This window comes from Empidonax traillii, unplaced genomic scaffold, assembly GCF_003031625.1.
Source record: "Empidonax traillii isolate 1590-97213 ecotype Southwest subspecies unplaced genomic scaffold, ASM303162v1 scaffold9:size3134949, whole genome shotgun sequence".
Taxonomy (NCBI): domain Eukaryota; kingdom Metazoa; phylum Chordata; class Aves; order Passeriformes; family Tyrannidae; genus Empidonax; species Empidonax traillii.
In genome coordinates this window covers 152,707-164,484 of record NW_020955202.1, presented here as the reverse complement: position 1 = coordinate 164,484, position 11,778 = coordinate 152,707, and the positions used below count along the sequence as shown (strand labels likewise).

The window sequence follows — 11,778 nt, the reverse complement described above, 5'->3', positions numbered from 1 at the left end:
AAACACATTTGTCAAGGCCACCATCTGCAGAAGTCAGTAGGACTTGCTCACTAAAAGTATTCTTCTTACCACTCAGAATACACAAACATCCACACCAGAATACTGCACAGTTCTGCCTTTCTCTAGTGATCAAGATGCACATTGCTCAGAAGAAGTTTTGTAACATTCAGCTTCTTCCAGAAACCCCAGCAGTGCTTTGTGCTGGGTTTTTTATGCACCGTAACAGCTAACAGGCATTCTGGAAACACAGGAAGAGAGCTGAGGGATACCAAGGAAAGAATAAAGTGAAAACAGACTGAATGTCAAGAATAAGAAATCATCTTACCAATCTATACGATCTTACCAATCTACAGTAATTCACACAAAGCCTTGATTATTTACTTCACAACTTTATTTCAGCGGAAGTTATTGGTATAAAATTTAGTATCTAATTATACAGGTACAGGGGACTTTTGGGAAAGCTTATTTTGTCCTTTTTAGTGTCTTTTGCCATTTAGTCCTCAGGCATGTTTCAAGAGGACAAATATTATATGTGTACCTTTAATTTCTGTACAAAAGCACTTCAAGTCTTTGTTTTGTTCTTCTGAGTACAATACCCAAAACATGCATATTGTAGACAATATAATAGTCAAGGAAATATTGTCCCTCTTTAAACTAAGGCAGTTAAACCCCCAAGAATATCAATTCAGTAATTTAGAAGAGTAGAAAGGCTTCCTCGGTGCTCATTTACTCTTTGAGCAAATAAGTAAGACACAGCCTCTTGGAATTACCAGATTTGACTGCTGTCATTATTGAAAAGACAGATTGTCAAGGACAGCATTTAAATATGTACATTTCATAATGCCACTAACCCATCAACTTTTGAATAAGAATGTCAGCATTAAGAACTGTGTAAACCTACATGCAAAAACTGCAATAGAATTTTTTTTAATAGAACCAAATTGGCAAGTTTTTGGAAAGGATATTTCAACGTTAAAAAGAAAAAGGTCTATTAAAATAAGCACTTCAAGTAACTTAAATATCTTCAGCAAACATGTCCAGCAAAAACTTCCTCTAAAAGAAATTGTTCTTAGAACAAAAAGCTAACAAATGGCTATTTAGCCACTAATTTTTCAACACAGTGGTGGGTCTGTGTGAAACAATTTGTAATCTAAATAAAGCAAGTTCATTACAATGTTAAAAAACATACATTAAGCAGGACTGATTAACTATTGCATTTCTGTATTTACAAAAGTGCTTAGCATAACAAAATTGCCTAAAAAAATATAAACTTTACCAATATCATTTGGTTCTATGTGTATTCCTAGACCTGCATTTGGAAAAAATAGTATTTACATTGCTAGATTTAGACAAGTTTCCTATAATTTTTAAAGAAATTTAACAAAACTCCCCCCACAAATGGACCCCTTCGTAGGTCAATTTATCTGGCTCATTAGAAATAGAGCAGAAGCAAATTCTTGAGAACTGAGCAGTACAAATGATTCTAGCCATTGTCTGTGGCATTAGACCCCAAAACAGGCTGTCGACAAATTGGGCAAGTGGAATTTTCAGAAAGCCAGCGATCAATACAATGAATATGAAACTCATGCATACAAGGTAACTGCCTTAGTTTATTCCCTGTTGCATATTCATTAATGCAAACACTACATGTTTTACTTCTTTCGCTTTCAGCGTGAATATCCCCATAGTTCCGAGTAGAAAGATTGTCAATCTGCTCTTTGGTTAAACCTCTTAAACGATCATCATCGTCATCTTCATTCAGCAAGAAGAAGTGGGCAAGTCGAAGTATGGGCAGTGTTCCATTTTCCACTAAGTTGTTCACATCTTGAGACTGCCTGTTATCTTGGTTCTCGTTACGGCGCCCATAGCGTTGACGATCATCCCTCCGTCCATTTCTTTCCCTGCTGCCTTCTGCTGTGCGTCCATTTCTAGATGAAACCTCACTTGGATCACCGCTGCTTGCTGAACTTGAGTTGTTCTGTGCATCTGATAAGGGATGGCCACCTCTCTGCACTTCTGAGTTGGATTCAGTTTCCATTAAAGAGCTCAGTTCCCCAAAGCCTGTCATAATTTGTCTGAGGATCGATCGAAGAGCCACTGATGAAGGTTCACCAAGCCCAGCTTCTGAAATACGACGGAGAGGTACCCGTATAGTGCTGACGTAGGTTCGAATACCCGCACGTTCTGATCGCGATATCGTATGCCGAAATCCCCCACTGTCACTCTCAAAGGTGACCGTGTTTTCTGACATTCCTACTCTAGAACGAGTTCTACTGGCAATACTGTCCCGGTCTCTGTTTTCTCCAGGACGAATTCTTCTCACCTGGAGATCTAGTGTAATTGTTGGATGCCTTCTGACGGCAGCTACTGGCCTACTAGATTCGTCCTCTTCTGAAGTTATTCCCAAGGATGGAGCTACAGTGGGAAGTTGAGGAGCCTGAGTGTTGCCTCTTGCTTGCTCTTCAGCAGGCTGTGGAGAAGCCTGAGCTATTTGTCTTCTACTTCTGTTGACATGCTGTGCGTTTCTATTCTGCCTCTGACCACGTTCCTCGAAGCGAACAGCATCACCTTGCCTTCGCAGCGGAGAGCGGCTTCGACTGCTTAAGGTAGACCTCAGCCGCAGAATTTCTAGTCTTTGGTTTGTATTTATCTGAGCATTCGTTCTTGCTCTACCTCTTCTGACTCTTGTAGAATTAAGTCTTCCCAGCATTTCTCTTCTGTCACCAGCAGCTGCAGAATTATTACGTGTACTATTATTTGTTTGGGAAAGGCCTGTCAACTCCCTTGTTCTACTCCTGAGCCTCCCCGAGACTGCATGAGAGGCTACTTCAGACCTCAGTGCCATGGCATGTCCTAAAAACCTGGTCCTTGCAGCTTCATTGCTTGCCTCCCTTGCAGCCATGCTCCTTGTTCGTGGGGTTGCTGAACTGGCAACTAGTTGACGTCTTCTTTCCAAATACAGTCTGGTAGCATCTATATCGACATACTCCTCACCAGCAGTTTCTAAACTGTTATGATCGTGATTTATATTGATTTCAAGACTAAAACGAAACTCCCCACTGTTTGGATTTGTTCGACTCACGGCTCTCCAGGTTTGGTTCCCACTCTGTCCGCTGCGAGTGGCATTTCCTGTGCGACGAAATGTGTTAAGCCATTCGAACAAAGAGTCGCCATTTGAGTTTTCTCCAAGAACATCAGAATCTGAGAGAAATAAAGAATTGCAAAAATTCATATGACTGCATGCTTAGCATACTATGATGCATTCCAAATCCTCTAGGCTTGCTGGATGCTGACTACAGAAATCACACAGTAGCAGGACGTTCTCTTGCTATGCTAAGATATGAAAATATGCTGTATGTAAAAACACCAGCAAGACTCATCAGTTCAACCTAGAATTTTTGTCTCACCAGCAGACACACACAAATGAATATGCCCAGATGGCCTCTTTTGAGCAAGTGTTCATATTCAGGCGGTCTAAAGTTAGTTGTATTTGTCAGATATGTTTCTTCCTTAAATTATCAATTTGGGGCTATCCTAGTCAGCTAATTTTGATTCAGCAAGAAAAAGCATAACAGATTTTCTCTCCTTTTGGAAAACATTTTAGAAGTTGTTTTCCCTAAGCAGTGGAATAAATGATCACAGAATCACAAAGGTTGGAAGGGACCTCTGGAGATCACCTAGTCCAACTGTCCTGCCAAGGCACGGTCACTAGTATGGCAAACATGGGCACTGAAGAAATGAGACTGCACACATACCATGATTCAGTTTTCGAGATTCTCCACAGAATTCTCTCTGCATTCCCCTTTTATTAGGGTTCTTTCTATAAACAGCACCTGGTGTTGTCATTCAGCTAACTATAATTCCCAGGACTTTTTGCAAACTCAGTGTTTTGATTCACACACTCCTGCTCAGCTCCAAGTCTGAAACACTCCATTTTGATTTTAACTAACTGAATGCAAGTGCTGCTGGCTTAACTTGTTCCCACAACTTCGAGCAGGTGACACAGGAATGCATCCAGGTGGGATGCATGGTTTCAAAAGATATTGTCCTTTTGTGCAAATATACTGTTTCCCTACTACAATATCCACAAGTTCCCTTTTCAAATCTCCTCCAGCTACAAGCCCAACTGGTTTGTGCTAACTATGTGATCCCTTGAAGGGATCAAATTACATTCCCCCTACTCCATCATCTCCCTAAGTCCATGAAACCTGCAAGAACTTTGGTATCTTTATTTCTGAGCTGCCAGTTCCCCTCCTAAATCTGATTAGAACTGGACAAATGATTAAGCCAATATCACTGGGGAACTGAAGACAGATAATACACATAATATGAACAAGCCTCACTTGACTGAAAGAAATGGAAATAAAACAACAAAAATGGCAAAACGGTGGAGAGGTTAACTGTTTTCCAATTCACTTATTTTGCAACTGCTCTAATACATGGTAAAAACCTCTAAGAATTGAAGAGTTAATTTTTTTGTGCTATAACATTTATTAAAAAAGGAAAATAGGAGCAAATAATTTGTGGTCAACATAAATCAGTTTTCATCAAGTACTTCAAGTTTGTTTTTACATTATTAGGAAATCTCAAGATCTTACTTTTTAACAATCCAGAGAGGTTCAATGGAATAAAACAAGACTTGAGATAAGTCTTTCTTAAGTGTCTGTACAGAACACCATTTATGCATCAAGTACCATGTGTATCTATATATATGAATGAAGAATGTTTACCTCCAACAGCTCTACCTTCACCTTCTCTGTTATCCAGATCAGACTGTGATGCCAGACGCTCCTTAGCCCCCTCCAAGCGTTGCTGCAACTCTTCTGCTGTTATTTCCCCTGAAATAATTTACATTTTTATAATGCTGTTAGATAAGACTCAATAACTGCCTCAACATAGTCACGGAGAGGTAACATTTTCTACCTTGAAGGAAATTTTTCAGAAGGCAGATAAAACTGTTGAAACCAGAAAGAAAAGAGCACTAATGACAGATTATAATGCAGGTAACACAGACAGCAAAGGAAGTAGGTCCTGGGTGGAAGATGAGTATGTCAAGAATACGCTGGCTTCCAGTAACAACTTAGAGGCCCCCAAAATTGCCACATATCAACAGATATACTTTAATGTACCAAAAGTTAATTATTTGGGTTTGGATATTACCTGTATACAAAGATGCTGCATTTGAAAGTGTTATACTTTTGTTCCATATGGAGGTTTTTTCCTTTACACAAAGCACAGTAGTCAGGCTACTTGAGTCATGCTACCACATGTGGTGTCTGACAGCAGGAGCGTTACTTCGCGATACATGTTTTCTACTGAAGGTAGAAGGTACCACATCTTACCAGGAGTGCCAAGCAGGTTGCTGTCTCTCATCAACCTATAATCTTCTTCATTGAGTTCATTAATGAACTGGTAATAAGCCTCCTCCCTACCGAGGCGCTCCAGCTGTCGTTGTCTCTCATCTTCACCATGACTGTGCTCTCGTGAAGATGCCTGCTCATTGCCATTTCCCGCTCGGTGCCGAGAGCGATCCATAACAGTAATGCTGAGCTGTCCTGAACAAAACCAGAACGTTAGACTGCACAGTAATTACAGTAAGAATTTACCTAATTTACAGTAAAGAGTTTCCTCTTTTCATTGCCAATGAAATTAGTTTATTAATAGCTAAAGATGATTAAGGTGAACCAAGCTCCTTGTCATTTGTCAAGTCAACACAGAAGTTAATTATGCAAATGTTTTACTTGTAGTTTGCTCAAAAATAGCTTCAAGCCCCCTTTCCTCACTGAAAGGACCTATTGGTTGGTATGGCAACTTCAAAATAAAAAAATAATGGTAAGGATATTTTAGAAAGTTAAAGAAATAACGTAAGATCTACGTCCCTTCTTCCAAGTAAAATACAACAGCAGCAGTGTGCAGCATTTTAAAAGATGAAATATAATTGATAATACAGTTCTCTAATTACCAGACTGCAATTACCCATTGTAGACTTCTGACAAGTAAGGTCAGACTACATATTTCCGTAGGGATTTCCAACGGGTATTTCCATTGGTAACACCCCTCACATAGCACAAAGCCTAAGGATTTATTTGTGGTGGAATGACTCTTTTGACATCCTTACATCATTTGTATATTTTTCTTGCACTCTCTAATCCAAGGATTAGCTACCAAAGGAATACCCATCTCCAGAAAACAGGTGTAAAAGGAAAAGGGCTGTACTTTAAGAAACAGTTCCTCATCATTTTCCAAACACTGAGCCAGTGGGACCACACTGTTAGACCGCATGAATAATCTTCCATTTCGGTGCCATTACCACCTCTCTCTGATGTTGCCCAGTGTTGAGTCCTATCAGCATCTCAGACCCCTCCCCAGCTTTTCTATTTTCTGAAGAAAACCTGCTCTTCAAGACTCCATTTGAAAGAAGAAGCAGCATCCTTTCAATGCAGCTCCGTTTAACAAAAAGCATCTGTAACACCTGCTGAAGCAGACACCTGACAAAAGAGATCATTTCTCTAAACAGATCATCAGGCCAAAAAATCCCAACCACAGGGCACTACTCTGCTTGCATATGGTTAAATAACTTTTGTTTGGGCTTTTTTGGTCAATTCACACACATATGAGAGTTACTTCAAGTTTAAATTACGAGGCAAACACAGAATTGCATTCTCAGCACACTCCTGATCAGTAATTAGCCTTCACAGGACAGGTGATGAGACAACAAACAGACAAAACAAACTGACTATTAGAAACACATTCAATTAAGAGCAAATCTTTATCAATGCTGCAAACAGATTAAAAAAAAAATCAGAAAATGTATTTGCCAACAGCAGAAGCTGGCATACATTTAATGTTTCTTACGTTCTTTGTGAGATCCATTCTGACATATCCTTGGTCTCATAATTTTCCAGCCCATCTTAATTCCCCATGCCAGCCCCTGCCCCAGGTAACTGCATTCTATATACAACTCTTCCCAATCAGTCTTTCCACTCATCTTCCTCCTGTGTCTAACAATGCATTTTGATGCATTTAAAAATTACCTCCCAGCTCTTTAAATCACTCAGATTTATTTTTTTTTTTTTAGTATCTCCCCTTCATGACACTTTCAATTCCCATAATATTTAGGGGGAGGGAGGTAAAATCACTGTTGCCCTCTTGGCTCAGCCTCACAAGCTGTAGTTAACTGCTGACTTCCATTTTCCACAAAAGCTACGTTCAATTCAGGTCACTTCTCAAATCGCAGTTCTAAATACAGATTTCTCAGCCAGCTCTTCCTCTTACTGCCCCAGGTTCTTCAAAACAAAAGCAGTTCCCACCCAAGCCCCATCCCCCACCCCCACCCCCAATTAGCACTATCATTACCTTGACGACACACATCATTTGACTATTGTCATGATAATGCCCAATCCATCCCGCACTAAATGTCCTAGATGACTTACAACTTGATGAAGTTGAAGCAGGGAGGGGTAAGAGGACAGAAAAAGTTCATTTAGTTTCACGTGAGATCGCTATTTAGACGAAAGCCTTAAAACAACTAACATGTCGATAATGACCATACTCGGTTAAGCGACTTCCTGGGTACATCAGTGTATTGCTGCACAGAAAAAAATTGTATATGTGCTCTGAGGATGACAAGTCCATCATATGTAGTCCCCCTCAAACTAAATTTAAAGTGTTTTTCAAAAGAGACGTTCTTTACTTTCCACTGAAAATCTGGAAATCTCTTTGATTTTGTGGGTGGTAGTAAAAAAAATTACTCTTTTGTTGACAACTGTATGGTAGGATGATTAATCACACTCTTTCAATGACTCACTTAGAAACAGTTAAGAAGTGTGAAGTGCTTGGTCGTCCCATCTGTTTAACATAACTGCACGGATGACAACTACTATCCTTATTTATCAAAAGCCATCAAAACTAAGTACTTTAGCACTTAAAATGCTTTAGTTGTTAAAGTTGAAGGGTATTATCTGCATCAAAAATTAGGTACTTTGTCACTAAAATATTTCAGAGTATTGAAAAGTTGAAGGGTATTAACTAAACTGAAATCGAAATCCACTTCTGACTCAGGATTACTCTTCCTTTGCAGAGACAGGACCCATACGCTAACAGTATACATTTTCTAAAATTTTCAACCTAAGATTTAGTCCTTTAGTTAATTCATGGTTACTCTGGCCCATTCTCGGAAGTTAACAATTATTTTTATTTTTCTAATATATACCTTATGATTTCAGGTTTCAGCCCGTTTCTGTGAACTACTACTCCCCCCGTTTAATTAGGTCCTCATCTTCTGAAAGACTACCACCTGATTGCAAGGCGACTGACTACGGCGTTTAGATGAGAAAACCTTCCCTCTGGCTCCAGAGGGCTGTTTAAGCATTTCTGTCACACTGCAGACTCCAGGCAGGATGATCTCACCGACTTAGGGAATCAAAAAAAAAAAAAAATAGAAAAAACAACAAACCAAACAAAACATAAAAATAAAAACCAACCAAACCCAGAAAACCCCACGCACAGAGCCTGGGGAAGGAGGGGAGGAAGAAGAGAGAAACGGATAGTCAGAAAGCAATGAAGGACCACCCCTCGGGACACCCAGCGCGACCCAAGCCCGATGCCTGGGACTGCCCGCCCGGCCCCCCCTCCCTACGCCGGCAGCAGGGCCTGCAGAGGCCAGCGCGCCGGGCCCGCGCTGTGCAGCCCCCAGGCAGGGCAAGGCAGGTGCCCGGCCGTGCCCTCGGTCAGGCCGGGGCTCGGGGGTCTCTGCAGGCTCCGGACACCCCGACTCGGCCCGGCCGCCCCCGCCCGTCGCCGGGGGGAGGGGGCGGAGAGGACGGTGACTGACGGAGCTCCCGCCCAATCACCGGGCCAGCCCGCGGCCGCCGGCCAATGGCGGCAGGGTTCAGAAGCGCGTGCCCTCCCGCCCCGCTGCCCCCGGGGCTCCCGGCCGGGCCCGCCACGGACCGACTCCGACCCGGCCGCACCGCGACCCTCCGGCAACGCCCGCAGCTCCGCCTGCCCCACCTGCGGCGGGCCGCGTCACCCGTTGCGCTAAAACGGGGAAGCGCCCATGCCTGCCGCCCGCCCCGGCTCGGGGGAGCCTGCCGAGAGCGCAGCCGGGGAGACCCGAAAGCCCGTCCCTGCCTGCTGCCGGTGGCGGCGCTGACCGGCCCGGCTCAACCCCGCTACGGGTTCGGCTCCGCTCCCCTCGCCTCCCGGCAGCGGCAGGAGCCGCCTCCGCCGGGACGATACCGACCCCTCGAGTGGACTGGCGGAGCGCGCTCCAGCCCCGATTGCGCTCCGGGTAGCGACTCCAGCCCCAATCGCGGTCCGGGCGGCTCCCGGCGCCGCCGGCGCAGGTTCCGGCCACGGGAGAGGACGGCGCCTGCCGCGAGCCCCGCCCCCCGGCGCACGCGCGCCTGGCCCTTGACGGTCACTCCCGTGAGGAGCGGGATTGTGGATACTCCCGGTTCTCGGGCCTGGTGCTGGTGTAAAGGTCACGCCTCTCCGTTTTCCATGACTCTGCTGCTCCTTCCTTCCTTTCTGTTTACCTTCCTTTTCGCTAAAACTTTCAAAAAAATTAATCGCTTAGTCCCGTCGCAGAGGCTGTTTTGTCTCAAGCCATGATTTTTGCAATTTCGATTTGCAGAGCCTTAGACAGAAGCTTTTCAACACGGGATGCCGAATCTTTCACAAATTTTGCATCTGCTAATCGTGGATGCATTGACGGCACCCACAAACTTGCTCCTCCGAGTTGCGTCTGCTTCCACAACAAGTGGTGGAAGCTGCCAGGCTGTGACAGCAGAGCTTGTTTTACATCTTGCACAAACTCTGTGAATCAGCAAAATGAGAGGATTTTGCGAAAAGGGTGCTTTAACTATGCAAAAGAACCTCATCCCTAGAATATCCAGCTGCTCATACTGCAGTTCAAACTTGCAGAAAGAAACAGGGTTGGGGTATTTGCTGTGCAACTGGTATGGATACAAAGGAAAACTTTCAGTACAAAGGAAAACTTTCAGTAATGAATGATCTGCTAGGAGGGGCTCAGAGGCACTCTCCAGGAAGATACTTTCACTACACATCCAGGATTTTATTGTGGCTGAGAAAAAGAATTTACACAAGTGTTACATTTGAGTTTGGTGTTAGTTTACATTCCTGTTGCCCTATGAGGTGGCTTCCATGAGACAAATTAATGGCTGGGACACAGTCTTAACAATGAGGCCAGACCAGGGACTGCTCCTTCCTGCTCACTGCGTTCAGGAAATGGTACCCTCTTTGTTTTTCATGTTCCTTGCCACAGTATGAATAATTAGTATGTTCTATTATGATTTTCTTTGGCTGGATCAATTAAAATACGTCCTTCTTGAAGATCAATTTTACTTTCTTAATGAAAGTCTGTATCTAAAGTAGTGCCTGGATCCCTTGAAAATTCAGTTTCTTCCCGCAATTGTTTTTGATCCTGGTTTTGAAATCCTTTTGTCCTGCAGTTTGCTTTTGGTAATCATTGTTCCACTGTCAAACTCAGCATCTTCTCTGGTATCAAGCCCACATATGAACTGGTCACCAACAAGAAATTTATTATTTCGATGGGTGAGTGAACCCATATTTCTGTACAGAAACCTTACACTGAATTAGCCTTTTTTCCACTCACCTGTCCTCCAGTGCAGAATTTGGTGTTCATGTCCTGTTCATAGTGATGTTTCACAACAGCACTGTAACTAAGTAAACTATTTGTTCATTTCATGCTGTGTTGTTAATAAAACAAACCAAAAGTGGCTCTTTCTTGGAATATTACTGCACTGTGGTAATGCTTTCCACAGGAAAATATTCTCTTCACAACTATAATAAAAATAGCCTATGGAGGGCAGCAAACTTCAGGCAATTACTAAGTTTTGTAATAAAAGAGAATCTGAGAACCTGGATTTAATTTGATTGTTTAGTCTTTTAAGTTCTTAAGAAAGTAACTTTATTATATTTTATTATTTTATATTATCAAGGCAGGGCTTCCTAATCAGTCTTTTTATACTGATATGTCTTCGTATGTCTAGGTGACACCAAAGTGGTGACATGAAGTTGGTGGGCTTGAGAGGAAGGTGGACAGGCTGGAGAATGGGACATCAGGAACCTCATGGAGTTTAATGAGGACAAATGCAAAGTCTTCTATCTAGGAGTGACCAGCCCTCTGGGACAATACTGACTGGGGGCTTTGCTGATTGTCTCTACTGGAAGGGCTGAGGGATCCTGGTGGCAGTAAACAGGACCAGGAGTGCACCCCGGCAGCCATTAATCTGGAGAAAACGGAGAGGGGATCTTATCAACGTATGTAATAATCAAGAGGATGAGGCCAGGCTCTTCTTGGTGGTGCAGAGCAATAGGACAAGGGGCAACGGCAGAAACTGTAACGCAGGAATTCCACCTGAATGTGAGGAAGTAATTCTTTACTGTGAAGGTGACTGAGCACTGGAACAGGTTGCCCAGAGAAATCGTGGAGTTTCCTTCCCTGGAGTTATTCAGAAGTTGTCTGGACACAATCCTGAATTACATGCTCTAGGGAACCTTCTATTAGCAGGGAGGTTGGACCAGATGACCCACTGTGGTCCCTTCCAAGCTGACCCTTTATGTGATCCTGTGAACGCAGAAAACTGATTATCCAGAAGGGATTGGGAAGTTATTATTTCCCTTTACGTTTGCTTGCACGTGGAATACAATGCCCAGTTTGGGGGGTCTCCAGTAGAATAGTCCTGATATGGAAAATTACTAATAAAGTGGAGTGACTTTTGAGGAGAGCAC

The 11,778-nt window shown here is 43.0% G+C and overlaps 1 protein-coding gene across 5 annotated transcripts; it reads right to left on the bottom strand.

Moving 5' to 3' along the window:
- Nucleotides 1–373: 373 nt before the first annotated feature.
- On the bottom strand, nucleotides 374–9,362 carry RNF6 (ring finger protein 6). Of its 5 annotated transcripts, none has more exons than XM_027884024.1 (4): nucleotides 9,245–9,362; nucleotides 5,343–5,555; nucleotides 4,731–4,838; nucleotides 374–3,201 (listed from the first exon to the last, which is right to left on the bottom strand). In XM_027884024.1, exons 2-4 carry the CDS (start codon nucleotides 5,533–5,535, stop codon nucleotides 1,484–1,486), a joined length of 2,019 nt encoding a protein of 672 aa, XP_027739825.1. In that variant the 5' UTR covers nucleotides 5,536–5,555; nucleotides 9,245–9,362; the 3' UTR covers nucleotides 374–1,483. The 5 variants fall into 5 exon arrangements, with proteins under 5 accessions (XP_027739825.1, XP_027739836.1, XP_027739815.1 ...); XM_027884035.1 differs by lacking the exon at nucleotides 9,245–9,362 and adding an exon at nucleotides 8,213–8,695; XM_027884014.1 differs by lacking the exon at nucleotides 9,245–9,362 and adding an exon at nucleotides 6,311–8,140.
- Between the last annotated feature and the right edge of the window lie 2,416 nt (nucleotides 9,363–11,778).

Coding starts and splice junctions, on each gene's coding strand:
- RNF6 (XM_027883996.1), bottom strand. CDS start 6,505: ATGATCTCTTTTGTCAGGTGTCTGCTTCAGCAGGTGTTACAGATGCTT. Junction 5,551..6,310: donor GGCAACATCAGAGAGAGGTG/GTAATGGCACCG, acceptor TGTTCAGGACAG/CTCAGCATTACTGTTATGGA. Junction 4,839..5,342: donor CAACCTGCTTGGCACTCCTG/GTAAGATGTGGT, acceptor AAATTATTTCAG/GGGAAATAACAGCAGAAGAG.